This window comes from Mastigoproctus giganteus, chromosome 10 (assembly GCF_048544385.1).
Source record: "Mastigoproctus giganteus isolate SK-2022 chromosome 10, ASM4854438v1, whole genome shotgun sequence".
NCBI classification, from domain to species: domain Eukaryota; kingdom Metazoa; phylum Arthropoda; class Arachnida; order Uropygi; family Thelyphonidae; genus Mastigoproctus; species Mastigoproctus giganteus.
Window position 1 is genome coordinate 18,321,675 of NC_143584.1, and position 27,004 is coordinate 18,348,678.

The 27,004-nt window shown below is 36.8% G+C and overlaps 1 protein-coding gene across 2 annotated transcripts in view; it reads right to left on the bottom strand.

The window, feature by feature from the left end:
• The window catches only part of TH1 (negative elongation factor complex member TH1), a 157,035-nt gene that overhangs the window by 100,930 nt on the left and 29,101 nt on the right, over positions 1 to 27,004 (bottom strand). For both annotated transcript variants that reach the window (XM_090383793.1, XM_090383792.1), the window contains exons 4-7: positions 19,184 to 19,293; positions 16,540 to 16,647; positions 9,850 to 10,002; positions 6,918 to 7,048 (exon numbers count right to left, since the gene is read on the bottom strand). In XM_090383793.1, the coding sequence (XP_090239919.1) occupies positions 6,918 to 7,048; positions 9,850 to 10,002; positions 16,540 to 16,647; positions 19,184 to 19,293 (502 nt within the window). The remainder of the gene's footprint in view (positions 1 to 6,917; positions 7,049 to 9,849; positions 10,003 to 16,539; positions 16,648 to 19,183; positions 19,294 to 27,004) is intronic.

Sequence of the window (27,004 nt, forward strand, 5' to 3'; positions counted from 1 at the left end):
CTAGGAAGTGTTTGGGAGGTTTAGATCTTTTTGCAGATAAACTTACTCTATTAGTTTGACAATTCATGGTGTATTCAATAGTAGGAAAAGTGGGGGGTAACATGCTGTATGAAGTAATGAAATTTTTGGATAGGGTGTACACATGGTAAGAATATACTCAGATGTGGTTTGGGCGCCACACCTTGACCCTTGCTTACGTTGGTTCACTCCTGGGTGGTCGCCCAGTGTGCTTGCGTATGGGGGTTATACCCAGGATTACTAACAGTCCCACCATCGTGAAGGTGCAAGCAGAGGATTTGGGTGTCACAGACTGACCGGACTTTGCCGAAATTGGATCCACTTGACTTGAGTGTCACCCGAATATCAGTTCCATCAGCGTTTTAAACTCCCAGGTAGCAAGTACAGCTTGTCTGGCATATCACAATCTCAAGGACTGTTTATGAAAAAGAAAAGGCTTTGGGTAAAATGAAAAATTTAATGCTGAAATATATAAATGTTCTAAACCATTCCTGTCATAAGCCTACTCTTTCTCAATCTGAAGATTTCAGTGATGGCATACATAGGCCTACCTCTAGACCTACCGACGAAGGAAAAAATAAAGATCAAGTTGATATAAAATTAGAATCAGACCAGGTAGATTCTGTAGTGTCGACATGACATTAGTACTCAAAAAACATCTGTTACTGTTTCACTATCGGATTTCAGTACTGATCCAGCTAAATGGAAAATAAATGCTGATCTCATTCCTCACATTGTCCAAAATGTGCTGTCCCAGAATTTAGAGTGCAATTTAAAATCGTCTAAAAAATTTGGCAAAAAAAGAAGATATGCAAGAAAAGAATTGTTTTATAGGAAAATGGGAAATGGTGAGTTCGTTAAAAGAGACTGGCTAATATTCTCAGAATCAACTGGAAAAGTGTATGTTATTTAAAGATGGACTTAATGAGATATGTAATCAGTTTCAAACTGGGTTCGACGACTGGAAAAATGCACATGCAAGAATCACAATGCATGAAAAATCAAAAGAGCATTTCACTTGTTTATCTAATATGTTGCAGTTCCAAAAGTGTACCTGGATTGACACGAAATTGCAAATCGAGAAGATAAAAGCAACCAAATACTGGACTAAATACATTCTGAAGTTTTAAGAAGAGTAGTTGGGGAAGTAAAATTTTTGGCAGAAAGAAGTATAGGTTTTTGTGGCGATAATGAGCAATGCAATAATCCTAACAATGGCAACTTCTTTGGGTATATTGATCTTCTATCTCAGTTTGATCCTTTTCTAAAAGAGCATATAACAAAATACGTAAATCCAGAAAGTGGAAATGTTTCATTCCTGTCTTCAACCACATATGAAGAATTTATCAATTTATTAGGATCAAAAGTGTTAGCACACATCACATCTGAAATTTAAGCCAAATATTACGGCATCAGGATAGATTCAACTCCTGTTATAAGTCACACAGATCAGTTGTCAGTCATTATTCATTATGTATCAAAAGATGGCGAAGTATACGAGCGTTTCTTAATTTTGTTCCCATTGAAAAGCATGATGCAAAATATCTTTTTGACATGGTAGCATCTGTTCTTGATAAAATAGATGCAGCAAATTGCAGATCTCAGTCACATGACAACACTGCTAATATGAGTGGGATGTATTCTGGGCAGATTCAAGTCAACAAATTAGCAGTATGGGTTCCATGTGCTTCACACAGTCTTAATTTAGTAGGGATCACATCTGCAGAAAGCTATTTGGCTGCCGTTAATTTTTTTGGAATTTTACAATCGCTCTACACATTCTTTGCAGCCTCACCACAAAGAGGGTCTAAGTTGACTATGATGGAGAATACAATTTCGGTCAAAATTCTGTTGGACACAAGATGGTCATCACGTTACGATGCTGCAAGATCGTTGAAAAAAAAACAAAAAAAAAAAAAATTACAGTAAAATTCATGCAGCACTCGATATCTCAGAATGGGAAGAACAAAAACCGGCAGTGGTTCATGAAGCAAAAGCCTTGATAAATAAACTGAACAGGTTAGAAATAGCACTAATGACTGTCATTTGGGAAGATCTTCTAAAAAACAGAGTGAATAAAGCAATTCAAGAACCTGGAATTGAGTTATGTATAACTGTGAAATTATATGATGCTCTTCTGGATTATTTTATTGATGTTTGAGATGAAGACAAATTTGACAATTTCGAAAAAAATAGCATAAGAATTCGATCCAATTTCTGATTACTGACAATATGAAGATTGAAACCGGAAAAGGAAGAAACCGTTTGATGAAACACCAGAGGAATTGGTACCAGAAGAACTAAGTGCAAAAGATACATTTCGAATTCAAATTTTTTTTATCGTATTGTAGATGTATTCTAGAATCACAGAAATGACAAAACGGCGTACTGCATACAGTACATTGCATGATACCTTCAGTTTTCTTATAGATAAATCTATGTCAAAAGAAACAAATTCGATCCAAAGCCACAGCATTAGTCAAAACCTACTCATCTGACTAGAAGTAGACTTCGTTGATGAATTCCTATTGTTTTCAGCACTATACAAGGACAAAACATCTGTGGCAGAATTAATAAAGGCACAAATAAAGGATAAACTGATTACAAGTTTCTCAAACGTACACGTATCTTGAAGAATTTATCTATTCGTAATTGGATCGAATGCTGAAGGAGAGCACTCATTTACGAAACTTAAGCAGATCAAGAACTGTGTACACTCAACTATGAGCCAAAACTGCTTATCGTCATTAGCACTTCTATGTATCGAGGATGATATTACTCGCCATATGGATTTCAAGGACGTTTTTAAAGATTTTGCTACAAGAAGCCAAAGCAAAAAACTTTTGGAATCTTAAGAAATGTTACAAGTAATCTAGATACTGACGATATTGTAGATTTTGTTTCTTTTTAATTTCAAGTATAATGTTGAGGTTTTATAGTTGCATTATTTTTAAGTCTGAAACCTTTTCCTCCCTATTTTTTACTTTTTTTTTCAGGCACAGTGCCTAATGGGAAATCCAGCCCTCCAAATGGCCATTTGGAGTTTCAGACAATGTCCAACGTTCATGGACTCCAGAACAACAGACTTCAGTATTACACTGGTGTGCAAAACTTAAGGACGAACACTATTTCTAAAGGTCACAACCACAAAATCTTTACTTAAGGTACTCTTTACTGACGAGGGTAGATTCAGTCTCAGCAGCGATTCTGGACATCAGCTAATCTGGTGAGAAGTTGGCACACAGTATCACTCTGCAAACATCACTGAAAGGGGAGATGCCTAGTGGCACGTCCACACCCACCAGAAAATGTTCACCAGCTGAAGATGGCGCTGACAGAGGAATGGACGATGTTACTGCAAGAACTTATCAACAACATTGTTCTAAGTATGGACAGGTGGTGCAAAGCCTGCATTGACATTAGGGGTGGCCATATCTCCTACTGAGGACACCTCTTCCCTTTGTTCCATCTTTGGCAGTGATGCTTTTTTTTTTTTTTTTTTTATTTGGTAGTTGTTGGCGGATCGGCTTCTGTGGCCATAATGCACCTCCCAAGGTTTTTGCAGTACTTTGATCCAAGCCTGAGGCGGGATTCAAACCCGCGACCTTTGGGTTGCTAGGCAGGCACTTTACCCACCCGGCTGGCCCGGTCGGCCGGCAGTGATGCATCCGTATCATGGCAGCCAGTGCTATGTCGCCATTTTTGAATAAAGTCCCTCTGTACCATTTTGTTTCCGTTGTTCTGTCGGTGTTGTTTCCTTCATCATTTCTGTACCTCACAAGGTTCCTTTGGTATGCTTTTCCCATATCCAGGCCACTCCTATGAGAAACTACAGGTGAAAACCTGACTGGTCCTTAAATTTTGCACACCAGTGTAGTATTAATAATGGCAAATGATGTAAGAAAGCAAGCTTATACAGCATCAGCAAAAAAAACAAAAAAAAAACAGTCACCATCCCCATATCATCTGTCCAACCTTTCTAACAATTTATGTTTTTTCCCTTGAATTTGTTCAAAGTACCTACCTCTACAACACCAGATGGGAACTTGTTCAACAATCAACTTCTGGTTGAAGGCAAATTTCTGTACATTTATCCTGCAACCATTCTTCTTCATTTGAATTTATGCCACTCACGTGTATAGTATGACCAAGAGGAAGGATTCCATCAGCATAGAGTTTAATCAATCCATTCAAAGCCTTATATACCCAAATCAGATCTCCTTGATGGTGCCTAGTCATCAGGCACTGCAGTTTGCAGAACTGACGTCTTTTCTTGTAAGAGTACCTTTTAGTTTCTGTTACTATTCTCATTGCTCTTCACTGTAACTGTTCCAATAGATTCACGTATATTTCCTAAAATGAGGCATCCAGACCTGCATACAGGTCTCAAGTTTCCTTATACAATGGGATAATCACCACCTTATTCCTGCTGGCATAATTCCTGTATTTCGTTGACAAAACCCCATGAGTTGTCTTTGCAACCTGTCTTCACAACTGGCTGCACAATTACCCTCAGGATATTTTTCATTTCTCACTTCCCTGACTGTGGTACCACACAGTTGCCACGTCAATCTGGGATTACTGTTCTCTGTTGCAAGTACCTTGAATTTTTCAATATTAAACTTCAATTGCCACTTATAAGACTATCTACCTAATTTGTCTAGATCTTGTTGCAGTAGAATACCGTGATTAACCACCCTTCCAACCTTCATATCATATGAAAACTTAGACATTAAGCCTGATATACCCTCATCAATATCTCTGAATTAATAATTTCAGAAAACAATGGACGCAACTCTAAACCCTGAAGGACTCCACTAATAACATTAGTCCAAGAAGAGCAGTGCCCATTGATAACCACCCCCCATCTTCTCCCACTCAACCATTCCTTTATCCATAGCAGTGACTTGCCCTTAATGCCACACTGCTCAAATTTGTATAGCAGTCTTTTATGTGAAACAATATCAAAACCTTTTCTGAAATCTAAGTGTCAAAATAATTTTTTTAAGGCCAGGTGATTGTGAAGATTATGATGAGAGCCTCTACATGCAAATAGAATGGGCAAGTAAGCACCAATGGCTTATTTTAATTCAATGGGTGATTTTAATTTGACTCTAATTGATTGGAGCAAATGGGAAGGAAACTCGACATGGTGGACTAAATTTTTAAATCAACTAGATGATTGTTATTTGTATCAACATGTCAGGGAAAGTACTAGGAAAAAGAATATATTCTAGACCTCATCATCACCCACGAACCAGATGATGTAATAGGGCTGACAGTACAGGAACCAATAGCAGGAAGTGATCACGGAGTTCTACAGTGGACAATGAAGAGAGAGAGAGGTAGCAGCAGTTAAAGGCAAAGGAATGGGTTATAATTTCAGGAAAGGGAATTACGATGGGCTTAAGATGCTACAGGGCCTCTATTAACTAGGTGGGTAGATATCTCACAGAGAGCGAATACAATTGAATTATGGTATACCTTTAAAACATTAACCACAGAAGCCTTAGATATTTATATACCACTAAAAAAAAACATACTCCATGAGGAGGATTCCAAGTTGGATGAATAATGAAGCTGCCAGATTACTTGAGCAGAAAAAGACAGCATGGAAAAGTTACAGAGCATTAAAAAATACTGAAGCTATAACAGCTACAAATTAACAGCAAAAATAAATGTTACATTTATTTTTGTACGTTGTTCTTATGTGTATTTTGTTACAAATATCTGATTAATCACATTTCCTCCCACTTGAAACTGAAAAACTACATTTAGAGTACACAAAGCAAATACTTCTTCCAGATTTTATTATACATGAAAAATGTCCTGTATTTGTCATCCTAAAAACACTACATCATTTCTTTGGTATTGTACTGAAGGACAATTTACACACACACACACACAAAGAAAGAAAGAAAAAAAAAAACCAGTTTAACATTACAACACATCTAGCAAAGAGTAAAACTTATACTCAGCGATATGCAACAGCAACACAGACTAGCACATCTGACAGTCAATTTGTTAGCTAGAGACAAAGAACAGCATTTGCTGCCACCTGTATTTGATGCATTCAATATGCCATAATTTTCAGAATGTTCAGAAATAACAACATTCCAAAATTCTCAACATTCTGAAAATTCGTAAATAATTGTTTAAGTCAAATTCATAGTCAAAAGCAAACGCTTACTTTTGGATTGAGCTGTAAATCAGAACAAAATTCAAAATTTTTCTACAAAACTAAACACAAGCAAAAAACAAATAAAAATATGCACCAAGCTATAAACAAAAACAAATCATTGCTATTAATAGTTCAGATTTCAATTAGTGTGCCTAAAGAATACAGCAGTCTATTTCATGTGTCTTTACTTTTACAGCATTTATACTGACTGCTTAAGAATGACCACCTATATGCATAATGGCACAGTACTTGAGTTCTGCTGAATGGTTATAAGCAAAGGATGCAGCAAACTGCTAAGCAGAAAGTGCAGAATTTTTTAAAAATTTCAAATTTAACAACAAGCCATAGTTTTACTTCATGAGAGGGATCAAAAGAAAAGGTGTCTTCAACACAAATCTGGAGAGTTGGTAGGCATACAAATCACATTAAATGCTAGTTACACACAGCAAAATCTTTAATTGTTAGCTATGCTAAATCAAATAAAGATACTTCTTATATCTTCCATTTTTACAAATCACATTAATTGCTAGTATGCTGAATCAAACTTTGTGCCCTCCTTCATATATATATACTATATACAGTATAATTCACAATAATAAATACATGAGATATAGATGAAAATTCTTGTAACTGTTGGGCAACTGTAATACAGTCCCAATATGGTATTGCACAAAAAGAGAACTGCAGCATTAAAAGAAATTATTCATTCAGTACTTACGTTTTCTGTGCATATTTACTGATTTCCTGTGATAACCTTTTAATATTGGAGCCTCCTCTAGCTTCCTGAGCAAGCAAATGAAGCAATGTCTGGCTATAGAGATAGGTATGTTCTCCATGACACACCATTTTCTGTGTATATAGAATAATTTAAAAAAAAATAAATAAATGTATATACAAACATATTTATATATAATTATTTTAAACTGTAATTTAAAATATGGGTGTTACATGGTTAACCATCACGGAGATTAATAATAAAATAGACACTCATATCACATGATAATGTATTAAGAATTTATTGAGAACACTTCAATATATATACTTAATGACCAACAGGCTATGCTTAAGACAATATTACATCTGATCATCAGCTCTGCAATATTTAAGAGAATTATTCATTCTGCATTGAAAGTAAAGATAAGGTAAATACAGTGCATGTTAAATTTATTGAAGAATATTGAAGAAAGGTTGGTTTAACAAACTCAACCAACATTACGATTTTATTAAAAATTCTTCAAACATATAAATGAATTGACCTTTAAAGATGGCATTACAAATGATGTTATTAATAATTATCCAGGAAGTTAAAAAAATTAACAGATAGGTAATTTGTTATTTCATTTAACTACCTAAATAATTATAAATCCAGTCTTTAGAGGTTGCTTCATTTATCTCAAAAGAGTTTGTCAAACCATATATATTGAGGAGCTCTCAATAAATTCTTAATACATTATCAAGTGTTGCAAGAGTGTTTATTACATAAGTACAATGAGCACCACTTATTGTGATCACTTCAGGACACAGCTTAAGTGAAAACAATGACCGATTAATAACAACTTATGAAACATAAGTTGTTATTAATCGGTCATTGCTGTCTATTCGGAGCTATTTTGATATAGAGTAAAAATGTGTACATTAAAAAAAACTGAAAATCAAGCAGTATAAAATAATTTAATTTGACTGTTTACTATTTCTTTGAGAAAGTCATCAATAAAAATGAAACTGTCAATGTTTCTGGAAATCCATACAAACCATTAAAAAAACAAAAGAAAATATCACAATCAAGAATTAGAAGAGGGTTAATGTACTACTGTAAAACGGTCAGACCGGTGGGAGTACAGATACAGTACTATCTTTCATCGGGCAATAACAATGACAAACATACAAACTGTGCGAAGCAAGAGTACTAACTAGACGTGCAATGTTTCAGAGTTCATGAACAAATCAGGATGTTACATAATCACTTCCATTATACATGTGTAAACCATGATAAGGCAAAAAAGCGATAACATAAACAGAAGTGACAATTACAATAAACGTTATTTTAAAGATAATTATTAATTAAACAAAATTATTATTAATTATATAAGCCAAACAAATACTTATTTTAATTCTACTTAGCAAAATACATGTAATGTTTTGAAAACAGCAAAATTGGATCAGATAGCTATCTTAACAGAGCATATCTTAGTTTCTGATAATGAGTGATTAATAACCACAAAGAAGGGAATCTGTCTCAAATGAGTTCTCCTACCAGTTGAACATGTTTCCACACTAAATAGTACCTTTTTAAGAAGTGGGTAGGGAGATCCTTTTCTACTTATGAAAGCTTAATAATAAGAAATGTTCAATAACATGACCCCTTGAGGTTTTTTGTGAACCATGTCAGTGATAATAGCTAAGGTTTTCATCAGTGCCACTTGAAAGTCTAAAATCCTAATGGAGTTGATATTCAGGTCCAAACTTGCAAGTCAAATTTTGGCCAAGTTTAGTCAATTCTGGTTGAGAAGCTGAGTATATTCTTATATACACCATATGCAAAAATGTCATTAACTCACACATGTTCTTCCCCTCCCCATTAAATTTTTACCTTATTTACTCACTCAGTGCATCATGATTAGCCAATCTAAAAGAACAAACTTATTTTCTAAAAGATATAAATTACATAAAAAGTTCCTTGATCATATTGCAAATGTATGGTCTCAGTTGTAATCTCAAGAGTGTACATTTCCATCTACAATCAGCACAGTCCCACTTACTTTTACTGACGGAATCTCAATTACTGGTTGCCTCAAACTTGTCCTAATTATTCTCCCTATGCTTACCGATTCCTTCCATTTTAAAAGTAATACTTGTGCATATGTTTGCTTTGATATTCCTTGTAACTGATTCTTTGTAAAAGACTTTCTAATCTGGAATCACTTTTTGATTAGTTTAAAATTCACTTGTTGCTTCTACTGTTATCTTAACTCTACAATTCACTCAGAACTTTTCTTTAAAACTCTATTTTCTCCAATGAAACTTTTTTTTTGTTAGTTGTTGGAGCATCGGCTTCTGTGACCATTTGCACCTCCCAAGGTTTTTGCATTTTCTACTCTGATCAAAGCCAGAGGCGGGATTCGAACCTGTGACCTTTGGGTTGCCAGACAGACACTTTACCCACCCAGCTAATGAAACTTTCCTAACAGTGAAGTGAAGTGATCTTTCCTGGAGATTTTACTGTTTGCAACTCCCACCTGGCTTAAATTTTCTAGTTGCATGAACATAGCTGGTAGAGATGGATGGGCCTTTGCCATGTAACTTGTATGTAACTTTTTCATTTACATACAAGAATATTAGGCAATTCTAACCACACACCTAAACTTGTTGATCTTTTCCTCACCAACAGCCCTTCAAAGTATAAAGTTCAGTATTATTGTTCTCTAAGCAATTCAGACTGCAAATTAATGATGGTCTCTTTTTAAATGGAGACCTTGTCCTATAACCTAATGCCTCATGTCATAAATGTTCAACATGAAGCCATTCTCAAGTCATTACCAAGTTAGAATTTTAAGAAAGTATAAGCAGTTTTTAGAACTATATATATATATATATATATATATAATTATTATTATTTATTAATAAAATGCATAACATTAAGTATTACATACAGTAAATTCTGGTAAATTCTTCTGCATTTCTTCTTCACCTCCTTCTAAAAAATTAGAAATGGATGTCTTGAGTATCCTAGAAAATACTTCAAGCTGTTGTGAGGCTGTAGAGATGCTAGTGATTTCTCCCTGGAAACCTGCATCAGATATCAACTGTAAAAAAGAAAATAAAAGTGTCACCAGCTTGTAATGGAGAAATCTATATGTAATATTTTTATCCAGACACATGGACATGGGGTTAACTATTTAACTGACTAACTGAACAGACAAATTGTATATTCCAATTTTTAAAACCAATTTTAATCAACAAGGTAAAATAATCAAAGCAAGAAATAACTGCATTTTCTTCGGGAATCTACTAAATAAATACTCACATTTTTTTTCTGTTCTAGATACTTATACAGTTAATAAGCATAATGATATAAAAAGTTGAACATGAAAGGAATCACTTAGTTAATTAATAGAGCTTCTTAATGTACTGATATTTTGAAATTTGACTTAAAGAGAATAATAGCAAAGCTTAACTGACGGTACTCACCTAAATTAATCTGCTTAGTTGTATAGCATTTAAGACAAAGTTATGGAAATTGCATTAAGTTGCACAGAAATGGAATTTAAAAATAAATAGAGTAGGGATTATTAAAAACCTGTAATTAAAATTTGCCCAAAGGAAGAAGAAGTGCACCACCTCATCCCCTAGTTGTCCTATATAAATTGTTAAAACTATGAGGAACTAATGAATGAAGCCAATAGTCATAACGGATGACTTTTGTAATAATGTCTTCGGTTGGCAATAATAAAAGAGAAAAAGGATTGTATATTTAAAGAAATCCTAAGTTTCCATGATACATTTCAGGACATGTGGGAACTTGACATGTGCAAAGTTCCAGATGAGTGAAATGTTATGGCAACACCATTCTATGACAAGTGCTTCATGTTGGAAAATTTTATAACTTGACTTTAATTTTATAATTGTGAAAGCTGAATCAATTAGGGGGTTGTGGTTGTGGGAATGTATAAGCTGAGTGAGTTCGGTGCCAGCTTGATTGGTCTTAAAACTGTTAGTGATAATATGCATGTGTGTTAGAATTTTTAATTGTGCTATATTTAGTAGTAGTACATCCGATATAGCATGCTTTACAATCAGACTGGCATTTAATCAAGTAAACAACGTTGTTGATATCACATATTGGATATTTGTGTGTTTCTTTGTATGTTTTAAACATAGTCCCCATTTTGTTGTATGGTGAAAATATTAATGTTATGTCTGTGTTGACGCACACTTGATGAAGCTGTCTGGCGAGTTGATTGTGATGGGGAGGACGATACATATGTTTTGTTTGTTGTTCTGGTTGGTATTGTTGTTATTACGTGGATTGTTGAGCTTGTTTTCTGCAATGGAAATTGTGTGTTGAATCAATTGTAAAGGATATTTCCTAGCTATGAACTTTTTTGTAAGATATTGAAATTCTGTAGACAAATCATAGTGTAAAAAATTGTATTTAATAGTGTTTTATAGGTATATGTGTCGGAGAGAATGTGCTGCATTTTGTATACATACACGCTTTTAACTAAGATTGTGATAGTGTCTCCCTTATCAGCTTTTTGTATGACGATATTTTGGTTTTTCCTTAGTTTATGTATGTTGGAAAGTTGTTTACTCGTGTTTGGTTGTGATATCAACTGTGAATTAATAATAGCATTAGTCTTGTGCATGATCTGCTATTTGTCTGGATGATTCTCTACTTTAGTTTGCAACTTGATGATGCAATTCTTAACAGGGTAATGATATCATTTATCACAAAGTTAAACCCGTATTCTAACCCAGATAATGATGAAATGTTAATGATGGAAGATTGTTGAGGTGTGCGGGTATTTTGTGTAAGTGCGTTCCATTTTTTTAAATGTCTTTGTGTCACATTGTTCAGCACTGCCTTGATGAGTGTGTGTTATTAAAATTAACAAAATCTGACCATGTTTTAGGTGACATTTCTTTTTAATCCAAATCTAAGGTGATGTATTTGTTGCTATTTGTAAAGATTGGTATTTACACCGGAACCTTTTGTGTAATAATTGCAATTTATGTATGATACGAGGATACTTCTTACATGTATTCATAGTGCAAACAAGAGTGAATTTCGGAATAATGTTGTGTGTGAGACATTTTTGCAAAAACGAAATATGAAATTTAGTTGTTTGTTTGTTTGTTGGGTTTTTAGGAGCATTAGCAACTAAGGCCATATTGCTCTGGGATATGCGGTGGTCATTCCCTGACCTTTCCGCATCCTCTGTATTTGGTGGTGACGGGCTCGAACCCCGGTCTAATCAAGAAGCGTGTGCTATGCACTGCTGCTCCTTCCCACCTGGCTACGGAGGCGCCTGAAATTTACTTGTGAAGTATTTAATGAGTACAGTCTGTCCTCGTATAACACGTGTTTGCATTACACGAATTCGATCATACACGATTTATAAATAGGGGAACAATGTCGCATATAACACGAATGTAATTTGCTTATGCACGATTCGCCTTTGTGTTTACAATAAATGACAGTCGAACGCGGCGAAATCACCATAACTGAAAACAACACAGTAGGAATGAAGAGAGGATTCTGAAAATTTGTTTTTATGATTTCGTGGAAGGGGAAACACATTTAACATAATAACGTAAAAATCAACAGAATTTCAGCTACTGTATCGGTATTACTGTATTGCAAATGTAATTAGATCGACTTTTACTACCCGTTTATAACGACTCCACTAGCAGGAACCACCAATAAAAGAAAACTGCAAATTGTTTTTATTGTTTTATGGTAGTGACTTCCAGAAATGTGCTTTAGTAAAACATAAGCATGTAATATGTGAGAATAGTGTGTTTACGCCTTTACTGCATTTATTCAGTTGTACACGGGCGTTGCATCGTTTATTCAGTTGCTACTTGTTTGCTGTGCGTTTATGTATATGAAGCTTGCCTCCTCATTTTTGTTCATTTTATAATTGTGCTCTATTCTCAAAAAAATGAGTAAAATACTTGAAAAAAGTGTGAAAAGGAAGCGTTCTGGTGAAAATACTTCAGAGAGAAAAAGAAAAGCAATATCAATAGAAGAAAAATATGAAATTGCGAAACGCTTTGACCGGAATGAAAGAACATGCGATATTGTGCGTGCTACAGGCCTAAATGAGGGAACGCTGAGAACAATTAGAAAGAATGCAGAAAAAATAAAAGCAACTTTCATAGCAGGAACAACACAAAGTGTAACAAAATCAGTTAGATCAAGACACAAAGAACTGGAAGAGATGGAACGTCTTTTATCTGTTTGGATAGAAGATCAAACAAAGAAGAGATCAGGAACAAGTTTGCTTACGATAAAAGCAAAGGCATTGGCAATATTTGAAGACCTCAGAAATAAAGCTGAAAACCCTCAAGAAGTGCCTCCCTTTACTGCCAGTAGTGGCTGGTTCAACAATTTCAGGAAACGTCACGCTTTCCATAATGTGAAATTATCAGGTGAAGCTGCGAGTGCAGATGAAGCAGCAGCAAAGGCATTTCCGCCGATACTGAAAAAACTAATTGAGGAAGAGGGCTATACACTGGACCAAATTTTCAACTTTGATGAAACTGGACTGTATTGGAAAAAAATGCCATCACGAACATATATCTCAAGAGAGGAAGCACGAGCTCCAGGCTTCAAGGCTGCTAAGGATAGGTTTACCGTTATGTTAGGAGCAAATGCTAGTGGCGACTTGAAACTGAAGCCTGTTATTGTTTATCATGCAGCTAATCCACGAGCGTTAAAAGGGATCACAAGGACTACCTTGGGTGTTTACTTTAGGAACAGCAGAAGAGGATGGATGACAGGGCAGATCTTCACTGAACGTCTACTACATGTGTTTGAGGATGTGTTTCGAAGCTACTGCAAAAAGAAAAATTTGAATTTTAAGATTTTAATTATTTTGGACAATGCACCAAGTCACCCTCCAACCCTTGCTGAACTGTCACCAAACATCAAAATCCTGTTTTTACCGCCTAACACAACATCTCTTATCCAGCCACTTGACCAAGGAGTAATTGCTGTTTTTAAGCACTATTACACAAGACGGACATTTAAGATGCTGATAGCAGAAACAGAGGGCGAAAATGCACCAACAGTTAAAGACTTCTGGAAGCGATTCAACATTAAGAATGCAATTTACATAATTGTGGAGGCTTGGAACGAAGTGACAAAAGAATGCTTACATGGTGTTTGGCGGCCACTTTTACCAGATTTTATTCGTGATTTTAAAGGCTTTGATCCTGTAAATGAGCTTCCTAAATTAAAAGCACATTGTGTTGCCCTCGCAAAGCAGGTTGGCTTTGAGGAATTGGAGGAAGATGATTTAGAAGGGTTGCTTCAGTCTCATGAAGAAGAACTTTCAACTGAAGAACTGCAACAACTTGTTGCTGGAGGGCAGGTGGAAGATGAGAAAGACGACAAAGTTGAATGCCTGAACACCACCATAAAACCGCTTTGTACTTCAGAGTTATCTTCAGTTTTAAATTCATTTGAGAAAAGTATGCAATGGCTAGAAGATAACGATTATAATGCAGAAAGAAGCAGAAGAGCACTTTATACAATTCGGTCTGCTTTGGAGCCATATAAGCAGCTGCTTTGTGAAAGGAGGAAGACTGCGAAACAACAGAAACTAGATGTCTTTTTTATGAAAACACCCAAGAAAAATACAGAAAATGAGCCGCAGCCCTCTAGTTCTGGTATGACCACATTTCGTCCAAAGTCTTCATCGGCATCTCCTCCACCTCCCAATTCCGATAATGATGACAACCTGCCGCCACTTTCCCCATAATTACGCTGCTTCAACCCTTTCTCAAGCCCTTTCCCTCAAGCTGTCTTCATTTACTTTTAAGGTAAGAATCTAAATTCAAATGATTAAATTATTAATTTTACATTTTTCAACTGTAACTGTTTTATTACGATTATTTATTGTGTTTGGTAATGTTTTGGTTAAAAATGTGTGTCCAATCTTGGGTGGTCGGCACCTAACCCTATATTTTCCATAGGGCCTGTTGTTTATATTGCACGATTTTGCATTGCACGAGGATTTCTAGGAACGCAACTATCGTGTTATACGAGGACCGACTGTATCTTGGAATAGTAGGATTTCTTGTTAAGTGTGTCTGAATCCATTAGGGAACAGGATAGAAGGGATAGACCGTGCAGATGAGGCATTGTTATACGATATTTTAACATTTTATCACAATGCCTCATCCACACCGTAGCCAAGGTCAAGATCGGGAGTGCAGTAGCACACACTCTTTGAGTAGACTGGGGTTCATGCTCTTGACTGCTAAATACGATCGATCTGCCAACCCGCACTGGATCAGTGTGGCAGATTATGATCCATTTTCCCTCAACATGAATTGTTGAGGAGGCTTCCATCCCACAATGCATTGATAATGGTTGCAATTTACTTTTTTTTAACCTTTTAATACAGTAATCTCAAAATTGGGTTATGCACACACAAATGTTTGCATTTAGAGAATTAATGTAAAGTATCAATAAAAGTAATTAAACCATGTACGTTGTTATAGTGGAGTTTTATTATATAAAAAGAATTATAGTTTATTAAGCTACCGCTACCATGCAATATAACTGTTTTAACTGTCTATGCAGCTGGATTCCATGTTGAATCTTGTCATCATGTCTAATCAAGAGAGAATGAAAGATGGAACAATGTGCATAGGGGAGAAAGTTCAATAACAAAATTTAATATTGTGTTTACTTTATTTTCAAATAATGAATAGGAACAGCCTACCAGTACAGAAGTATTAGTAGGCTGTACAAAAAAATACCATGAAAATCACAGAAAATTAATTTTATTAGGCAGAAGGGATATCAATTCGTTGTGTCTGTAAGTCGTATAATTAAAGTGGGCTTGTTTGTAAGATAAATAAAAACTGGGACTATGCCTGGAACTGGTTAACTCGGTCCCATTTGAAAAGGGCCCAAAAGGGTCTAGCTGGATTCAAAGTCTATATGCCCTCACAGATGATCGCACAATTAAAAAGTTTTACTAGGAATGCATGCCAGTTGGCATACCTTCATTAACAGTGAACATCTGCTGGTTGACGAGAAGCCAGTAAGCTTTGAAACAGCTATCCTGGAGGGGGGTCTATGATTTAAAGACCAAGCTTTAATGCAAAGTTCTTCGTGTTAGTCTTTTGAGAGAGAAGAACTTTCCCTGTGATTGTGTACCTAACAGTAATGCACCTCAAATCTCACAGATATCTGGAAATTGTTTTCAACAAGGTGGATCCCCCATGACTGTAGTGTATCCATCTGTGAATGGATTTCTCCGACAAGATAATGTCACAAAGACAGAATTATACAGAATGGTTCAGGAAAATGGAACTCAATTGGATCAGATCTGAATCTGATTCAGCCTCAATCGGATGAGGGAGAATCAGCTCATTAAAGAAGAGATCTGCAACCATTTAATTTGAAACAACTATGGGAAACAATTGAATCAACATGGATCAGTATCCTCAAGGCATGCTGTTCTGGGGACTAATGGGGGACCAAATTGTTATTAGATTGGTGTACCTAATAAAGTGCCCATTTGTGGTACATTGCAATAAAAAAGAAAGAACACAATTTAAAAATTTAAGGAATTTTTTATGAATTTTTTGCCACTTACTTTTATCGTAAAGTTCAGCATAAGACAGTCCGGATAGTCTTCAGCCAATTTATAAATGAGAGATCTCCATGTAGGATGTTCTATCATTTCTGTCAGCCATGCTGGAGTCTAAAATTAATAATGCACACAAAGAAATCTTTGTAGTCATCAAAAAATGAAATGCTGATAATCACTACTGTTTAATCATAAATACTATGGCAAATTTTCTCTCACTTAAATAACTTCTGAAACTCTAATCGGTATTACTAGTCTATTACCTTCTTTAAACCATTACTCATATTTCAACTTTAAGTTTTTGTTCTTGCTTATTGAACTTCTGATGCTAAGCTCACTTTTTAATTCAAGTTCTTATTAACTGTTCATATATTAGCTGGCTATTTTTGTTGTTTAACTATGCAGTATATGAACTCTGATACCATATCTGGGTAGTCATTAATGTTTACATGTATATCCTCAGTGAACAATAAGTAAACTGTCAGTCACTAAGTAAACCTCAGAGAAATAAGATATTTACAATATTATCTTGTTCTTTCATATGATTTTGCTGCCACCAGAATTTAAACTGTTCTTATTAATGAGTACTGTCATTAAAGAATGCAGTGGTCTTAACCCTCACAGAAGAACAAACTTCTTTACCCTGGTATAGCACCAGTTGCTCCAGTATTGCAGCCTATATACAGCATCAGCCAAAAAAAAAAAACCAAAACCTTCTCATTTCACCCATCAGGTCACTCCAAGTGTTTGTCTAGTTCAGCCTTAAATTTATTTAAGCTATAAACTTCCACAATAAGAGATGGAAGTCTGTTCCAGCAATCAATTACCCCCTCTAAAGGCAAACTTCCACACATCTATTATGCAACTGTCTTTCCTCAATTTGAATCTATGCTTCTTCAGGTTTGTAATCTGAGCAAGCGGAAGGATCTCATCAGCATTTAGTCTGCTCAAACCATTCAAGGCCTTATACACCTCAATCAGATCACCTCGCAGGTGCCTACTCTCCAGGCACTGCAATTTGGAGAACTTAAGCCTTTCTTGGTAAGAGCACCCCTTTGTTTCTTTCACCAATCTTGTTGCCCTTCTTTTTTGTACTCGTTCTAGCAACTCTACATCCTTCCTAAAATGAAGCCTCCACACCTGTACGCAGTACTCAAGGTGTGGCCTGAACACTGCCTTATACAAGGGGTAATCACCTCCTTGTCTCTGCTAGCAAAATTCCTATATATCACTGACAAGACTCCATGACCTGCTCTGGCAGCCCGTCTGCACTACTCAGAGAACTTCATATCTGATATATGATGGACTACTTAAAGATTAAGTGGCTCCTCATCAGATAGAAGGTGACCTTAGTGATAACACTCAGACAAAACAGTTGTAAAGTTGTTTTATGTGAGGCAGTATATGAAGTCAGAGTGCAGTGTGTGAATCCTCGTATAGCATTAGTCATATTAAGACTGGAGGATGCTCAGGTTGCGGAAGAGAAGAGTCGGTGGATTTTTGGCTGCTGTAAAGGGATAAGTATTTTGATACTTTTACCACATTCTTTGTTAATTAACATAATTCATTGTGTTTTACAAAGATATTAAATAGGTTTAGTAGCATTCGTAAGCTTCTTATTTTGAATTTAACTAGTGATTTTTGGAAGTTACGACCCAGAGCATTGGTGCCAATATTGTTGAACTAGCCGCCATATTGTAATCAATAAGAAATAGTGCAACGTATACATCTCGAACTGACAGCATAAGGTATAACATAAAATTTGATAACATAATATGAAGCACTGTATTAGGAATCTGTTAGCTTAGTATAGTATTATCAATTAATCAAAAATATTTATTAATCTTATTAAATTCCATTGTTAATTAAACTGTATTTAAACAGAAATCATGAACCAGACTAGAGCTGCGATGCAAAGATGACAAACTAGCAAGAGTGATGTGACTCGGGGGAGAAACGAAGGGGGTGATTTTCGAACGCATCATATTCTCAAAAATGTGCGAAATGTTAAATGTTTGCTGAATTTTCTAAAACGGGACATGATCTAGCCAAGAATGTCTTTGTGTGTGCTAGATGCCTAGAGTGTCAAGAAATTAGGCACCAACTCAGCGTTCTGATGGGAGTCTATGAGAGCTTGAGGTGTAGGATAAATGCCCTTGAAAAAATGTATAAGGCCTTGAAGGGAATGAAGAAGACATTCTCACTGACAGGTGAAAAAACCAACTAAGGAAAACAACAAAATCTTTAAAATTATTAAAGGAGAGAGATATTTCATTAAAGAAATTTTAAAGAAGCTACGTACATTAGAAAATTCAAAATCAAAACAATTAATAAGAATAATGGGAGGGAAATAGAAGATATATTGATAAATTTTTCAGAAACAAATTGTAAGCTAACACATCTGTTAAAATTGGGCACAAGGCTCAACAGGTTGCTAATCCAGGACATCATAACAGATGGGATATTACAGGCCATTTTGTCTGGATCATTAAGCTTAACAGTTTATGCATGTGTACTGGTACAGGTTCTGTAATGATACTCAGACAATTTCATCATGGAATAATTACACAGTTAATTTACTGATCTCCAAATGGACTAACCATGAATAATGGCATTTAAAATTTCATTCAAGGAATGAAAAGGTACTTACTTCTCCCTCATCAGTAAAAATGGAATCAGCTTTCTTGGGATCAAAATGCTTAATTATCATTTGTTTCAAGTGATCTTCTACCAGAGCTTGTACTTCTGATATTTTCATCCCTAAAATTATTAAAAAGTAACAATATAAGTTTTTAGTTATCTATCTATCAAATGTATAAATGGTGGCATTTTCTCCTTTTTCTATCAATAAAATTAGAATCTCTTTATAACAGGTCTCGTTTACTATCCGACCAGTTCCAAAAAATTCATAATGAATACCCTAAATATTAGAAAATATTGGGGAAAAAAATGATACTACAAATGTCGGTGGGGGAAATCTGATGTTTTCCATTGATATGACCAGAATTTTGTTTCTTGGCCATAGTTATATAGCCAATTTCACAGTAATTTTTTTATGCACATTGGAAACCATTTCTTCAATGCTTGAAGTTCAAAGTCATCCCAAATGTTAATCCCATTCAAATAGATTCTTGACTGCTTTGGAAATGATTAATTCGTTGATAAATGGCAGACTTATTTAAATAAGCATCACCAAATGCAGTTCTCAACATTTTGAGGCTTTATGCTCCATTTTCCCCATTCTTTGCACAAAATCTGATTCACATATTCCAGTTTCATATCCATTATGATTGCAACAGAGGCCTCCAGTATGTCTTAACATCAACACGCGCACTTCCGTTTCGTGAAATGGGAAGCACTAGTAATATTAGCATTAGCATTAGTAGAGGCATTTGATGCAAGAAAGCAAGCTTATGCAGCATCATCCCCAAAAAAAAACCACTTCCACTTTAACCCTCTGTTCATTCGAAATACCTGTCCAGCTGAGCTTTAAACTTATTTAGGCTATCAACTTCCACGACAAGGGATGGAAGTCTGTTCCACCAATCAACCACCCGCTGGCTAAAGGCAAATTTCCGCACGTCTATCCTACATCTGTCTTTCCTCAATTTGAATTTATGCCCTCTCAGGTGATTATTCTGAGCAAGAGGAAGAATCCCATCAGCATTGAGAATGCTCAAACCATTCAAGGCTTTATACAACTTTATCAGATCACCTCACTGGTGCCTAGTGAACCACTAGGTGGCAGTGATCACAGTGTGCTGAAGTGGGATTTACTCAAAGAGGTAACTACCATTAGGGGTAAAGGGAAGGGTTATTGCTTTCGTAAAGGTGACTACGATGGTCTGAGACAGTATTTAAATTCTATACAGTGGGACCAACTGATGATGTTACCAACAGCAAATTCAAAATGGGAAGCATTCAAAGAACTTATCTTGGAAGCTACTAGGCTTTACATACCAACTAAGAAATATTGTTCAAGGTTTAGGCCTAAGTGGATGTCAGATGAACTAATGAGACATATGGCAGAGAAGAAAAATGCATGGGATACATACAAATTAACACGTGACACAGAAGCCTATGATAGATACAAGTTGATCTGTAACCAAGTTACAAAGGAGGTTAGGCAGGCGAAGGCAGATTACAAGAAATCTTTGGCAAGGGATGCAAAGAAAAACAGCAAAGAGTTCTTTACTTATGTAAACTCTAGAAGGAAGGGAATGAATCAGATTGGTCCACTTGATATCGATGGGTCAGCTGTTGATGATCCTGCTCAGGTAGCTAACAAACTGAATGAATATTTTGCATCGACATTCACACATGAGGAGTTATTCAGCGAGGGGAATGCCAGAGGTGTATTCAACTCTGGCAATAAGCTAGAGAATCTTGTAATAACTGAGAGTAAAGTGGAGGAGAAATTTTTGAAGATAAATACAAGAAAGGCACCTGGGGTGGATGGGATCTATCCAGTTATAGCAAAGGAAGTAAGCAAACCCTTAGCCATAATTATGAGAGCTTCCTTGGACTCAGGGGAAGTACCTATGGACTGGAGATGTGCAAATGTAACCCAATTCACAAAGGAGGATCAAAGGGCGACACAAGTAATTATAGACCTGTTAGTTTAACTTCTGTTCCTGGAAAATTAATGCAGGCACTGGTTAAAGAAGCACAGCACGATCATCTAGACAAGACTTCAGTTATAGCTCAGACACAGCTTGGTTTTGTTAAGGGGAAGTCTTGCCTGACCAATTTGATTGGATACTATGATGCAGTCACAGAAGAACTGGATGCAGGGAATAACTTTGATATTATATACTTGGATCTTAGAAAGGCTTTTGATACTGTTGCACATGGAAGACTGCTGCACAAATTGGAGCAGTGTGGCATTGGAGGCAAATTGCTGCTATGGATGAAGGGGTGGTTGAGGGGGAGAAGACAGAGAGTGGTAATCAATGGACTAATGTTATTAGTGGAGTCCCTCAGGGTTCAGTATTGGGTCCATTATTGTTTTCTGTATTTATAAATGATATTGATGATGATATATCTAGCTTAATGTCCAAGTTTGCAGACGATACGAAGGTTGGCAGGGTTGTCAAGGACACTACTGTCACTATGCTACTGCTATGAAAGGTTAAGCAGATTGGCTTCGAGGTGGCAAATGAAGTTTAACATTGACAAATGTAAAATACTACATATGGGAAACAGCAACCCCAGAGCAACATATCAACTCTGTGGTACTACACTGACAGTGGTAGAGAATGAAAGGGACCTGGGGGTGGTTGTGCAGGCAGATATGAAGTTTTCTGAGCATTGCAGACGGGCTGCAAGAGTAGCTCATGGTGTATTGTCGATGATATATAGGAATTTTTCTAGCAGGGATAAGGAGGTGATTATTCCCTTGTATAAGGCAATGGTCAGACCACCTAGAGTACTGTATACAGGTCTGGAGGCCTCATTTCAAGAAGGATGTAGAGATGCTGGAACGAGTACAGAGAAGGGCAACAAGATTAGTGAATGGAAAAAACGGGTGCTCTTACGAAGAAAGGCTTAAGTTTTGCAAATTACAGTGTCTGGAGACTAGGTACCGGCGAGGTGATCTGATAGAGGTGTATAAAGCCTTGAATGGTTTGAGCATGATCAGTGCTGATGGGATTCCTCCTCTTGCTCAGAATAATCACCTGAGAGGGCATAAATTCAAATTGAGAAAGGACAGATGTAGGATAGACGTGAGGAAATTTGCCTTTAGCCAGCGGGTGGTTGGTTGGTGGAATAGACTTCCATCTCTTGTCGTGGAAGTTGATAACCTAAATAAGTTTAAGGATCAGCTGGACAGGTATTTCAAACGAACAGAGGGGTGAAGTGGAAGTGGTAATTTTTTATTTATTTATTTTTTTTTTTTTTTTTGGCTGATGCTGCATAAGCTTGCTTTCTTGCATCAAATGCCTCTACTAATGCTAATGCTATTTAATGCTAATGCTAGTCTCCAGACACTGTAATTTGCAAAACTTAAGCTTCATATCTGTCTGCACAACCACCCCCAGGTCCCTTTCATTCTCTACCACTGTCAGTGTAGTACCACAGAGTTGATACGTTGCTCTGGGGTTGCTGTTTCCCATATGTAGTACTTTACATTTGTCAATGTTAAACTTCATTTGCCACCTCGAAGCCCATCTGCTCAACCTTCCCAGATCCTGTTGCAGTAGCATAGTGTCAGTAGTGTCCTTGACAACCCTGCCAACCTTCATATCGTCTGCAAACTTGGACATAAAGCTTGATATACCATCATCAATATCATTTATAAATACAGAAAACAATAATGGACCCAATACTGAACCCTGAGGGACTCCACTAATAACATTAGTCCATTGATTACCACTCTCTGTCTTCTCCCCCTCAACCACCCCTTCATCCATAGCAGCAATTTGCCTCCAATGCCACACTGCTCCAATTTGTGCAGCAGTCTTCCATGTTCAACAGTATCAAAAGCCTTTCGAAGATCCAAGTATATAATATCAAAGTTATTCTCTGCACCCAGTTCTTTTGTGACTGCATCATAGTATCCAATCAAATTGGTCAGGCAAGACTTCCCCTTAACAAAACCATGCTGTGTCCGAGCTATAACTGAAGTCTTGTCTAGATGATCCTGCAGTGCTTCTTTAACCAGTGCCTCCAATAATTTTCCTGGAACAGAAGTTAAACTCACAGGTCTATAATTACTTGTGTCGGCCTTTGATCCTCCTTTGTGAATTGGGGTCACATTTGCACATCTCCAGTCTGTGGGTACCTCCCCTGAGTCCAAGGAAGCTCTCATAATTATGGCTAAGGGTTTGCTTACTTCCTTTGCTGCCTCCTTTAATATAACTGGATAGATCCCATCCACCCCAGGTGCCTTTCTTGTGTTTATCTTCAACAATTTCTCCTCCACTTTACTCTCAGTTATTACAAGATTCTCTAGCTTACTGCCAGAGTTGAATACACCTCTGGCATTTCCCTCGCTGAATAACTCCTCATGTGTGAATGTCAATGCAAAATATTCATTTAGTTTGTTAGCTACCTGAGCAGGATCATTAAACAGTTTGACCCATCGATATCAAGTGGACCAAACTGATTCATCCCCTTCCTTCTAGAGTTTACATAAGAAAAGAACTCTTTGCTGTTTTTCTTTGCATCCCTTGCCAAAGATTTCTCGTAATCTGCCTTCGCCTGCCTAACCTCCTTTGTAACTTGGTTACAGATCAGCTTGTATCTATCATAGGCTTCTGTGTAACGTGTTAATTTGTATGTATCCCATGCATTTTTCTTCTCTGCCATATGTCTCATTAGTTCATCTGACATACATTTAGGCCTAAGCCTTGAACAATATTTCTTAGTTGGTATGTAAAGCCTAGTAGCTTCCAAGATAAGTTCTTTGAATGCTTCCCATTTTGAATTTGCTGTTGGTAACATCATCAGTTGGTCCCACTGTATAGAATTTAAATACTGTCTCAGACCATCGTAGTCGCCTTTACGAAAGCAATAACCCTTCCCTTTACCCCTGATGGTAGTCACCTCTTTGAGTAAATCCCACTTCGGCACACTGAGATCACTGCCACCTAGTGGTTCCTCTATCTGCAGATTCTTAATGCATGAAGAATCACTACTGATAATCAAATCAAGAGTATTACTCCCTCTATTTGCCTCCCGAACATGCTGATGTAGAAAACAATCATCCAATAAATCCACAAAAGCCTTGCTAGTGTGTGAATGACCAGCCCCCAAATTCCAGTCAATATCTGGGAAATTAATCCCCCATTATAAGACTCTCTGATTTACTGGCCCACTCTATTTCCCTGTACAGTTTCTTATTATACCCATCAGAGTCATTAGGCCTGTAGCACATTCCTACTCTCAATTTTGATCTCCCAATGCTTATGTCACACCAAACTGACTCGACACTGCACTGTCTAGCGATGTCGATTGGCTTCACTTCCTTGGATATTATGTGTTTCTTAACTAATAGCATAACCTCTCCTCCCTTCCTATCCTTTCTGTAGATGTTGTACTCCCCAAATTCCAGTTCTGCATTCCTTATATCTGTGTGACACTACATCTCTGATATCCCAACAATATCTGCCTTTGATGTTTTGAGCAATACCTCAAATTTATTTACTAAACTCCTAGCATTGGTGTACATGCAAGTATACATGCACCTGTTTCTATTCTTAGCTACCCTAACACAACCCATGTTTTTACTTGTACCGCAGTGACTCCCAGCAGTTTCTGAAATATCCTGCATCTTGTTTTTATGGTGTTCCTCCCCTGCAATTACTATATGGTTCCTCCCCTGCAATAGTCTCTCAGACCTTTTTGATAAAACTTCATGCTTTCTGATTTGCATCATTATAGGGTAAAATTTTCATTAATTTTTTATACTGAATTATTGAAATGCAATATGTTTTGAAGTCATCACCATTCTCTAACTAATAATATAGGATTTTATATGCCTTTTAATATAGGTAATTCAAAGTATGTACATAAGGTATTAACAAGAAGTTTAGAGACTGAAATGACTATTCAGGAAATGATAAAGCTTACTACTATTCGGACAGTATTACACAGAGATCAGAAAGTTATTTCTATATAAATAAATAAATGCTATCCTCTCTTTGTAGTTCAACTAATGGCTTATAGCATAGTGATTAATAAACATAGCATCTTTTTACATCAGCAGTTAGAGAGAGAGAAATAAAAATACATTTTTGCAAGTAAAGAGAAGTTCATTTTATATTTTTAATGCTATAATAAGCCATATGAACTTAACTTGAAAGATCCAAACAGAAGTAAATGAAGAACACGTCAATAAATTACTCCATTGGCAGTAACGTTTTTTTTTTTTTTTTTTTTTTTGCCAATTGTTCTGTGGCTAACTTTAATTCCTATATGAGAAATATACTGTGGGTAAAAATATGGATATGAGAAGCCTGAGATCAAGAAACATGGACAGAACATACAAGTTATAATTAGGTGTGACCATTAAACTCGCCAACCAAATGAAATATCCAGGAGTTATTCTGGACAAAAACTTATCCTTTCAAGGATGAAGATAAGACGTTACTCGGCACTGGTGGCGAGGGTTACGAGTAAAGATTGGAAATTTAAAAAAAAACAATGTTAACGGTGTATTATAAGGCAACCTTCATCCCTGCGATAACTTATGCTGGGGCAGTGTGGTACAGCAAAATGACGCTTGCTCTTCCTGCATGATAGGGGGGGTCGCTGCCACCTTCCAGGATTTCATAATTGACCCAGCAAGGAGTACAAAAACATAAAAAGTCCGATTACAGGCCTACCTACTCTGGGAGTGGCAACAAAGATGGACCTATACAACAAAAGGAGAGATCACATGAAACTTCCTCCCCAACCTCGGCAAAATATACCGCAAGCAACCGGCCTGGTACTTTCCGGGAATGCACTTGACTGCTGCTTACTGGTCATGGCCCCTTTAACGAGAAGCTGCTCGGATTCGGCCTTGTTGAGGATCCCAACTGCATGTGTGGGGAGGTCAAAAACTGAAACCACTTGGTCTACGACTTCCCAGAATAAGAAGATCTCAGAGGCATCTTGATCACAAAGATACACTACCTTTCGAAAGGACTGGAATCCCACTTCATTGACACAGAAGAGGAATACAGAGCACTTTCTCAATATGCGCAGGACCTCTTCGAGAGGAGAAAACTGCTAATTACCATAAATCGTGTCTGACGAAAGACCACCACAAGTTAAACTGTACAAGACCATAAAATACTATCCAATGGAGTTACTACAGAGAAAAATCCTGAGACAAGAAAGTGAAAAACACATGGACAGGGCTTACCCCATGAGCGACTGGACTGAAATCGACTCAACACTGAACACAGTGTAGCTGCCAAACACCATTTGGAAACTTGAAAAGGGCACCCTAGCCTCCATCTTTAATACCCCTATTCCTGGTGCGGAGAAGATGGTCTTACTGTCTTCTTCCCTCCTCACCACTCCCACTTTCCCTTCTGGTGGGGCATGGTATGCCCCACTGTGACTTGGGGGTCGCCTCCTCTCTCAACTCCATACTTCTGTCTTTTCCTCCCAGACTTCAATCTCCCCACCCACTCTACCTGCACATATGCAAGTGAATGCCCTACACGTCAGAATTGATTTAATCATCTCCAAGTTAAGTTTTTCGCCCATACACTCGGCCTTTCAGAAATTTAATGTTATTTCTCATCGAATTTTTTTTTTTTTAGGTCCTAGCTGCCGAAATCTCAGGAAATTAAGTGGCAGGACCTGTCAGGGTAAATCTTAGTCTACTGGTGTTTCCTGGTCTGCCTCCACATGGCAAAAGTGGGGCAACGTTGGGCCTCAGCAGGGGTCCAGCAGCTAAACGACCAGGTGAACAACGGTACATGACACTACACATACACAATATCCATACGCTTTTAAATCTCTGGCATTTCCG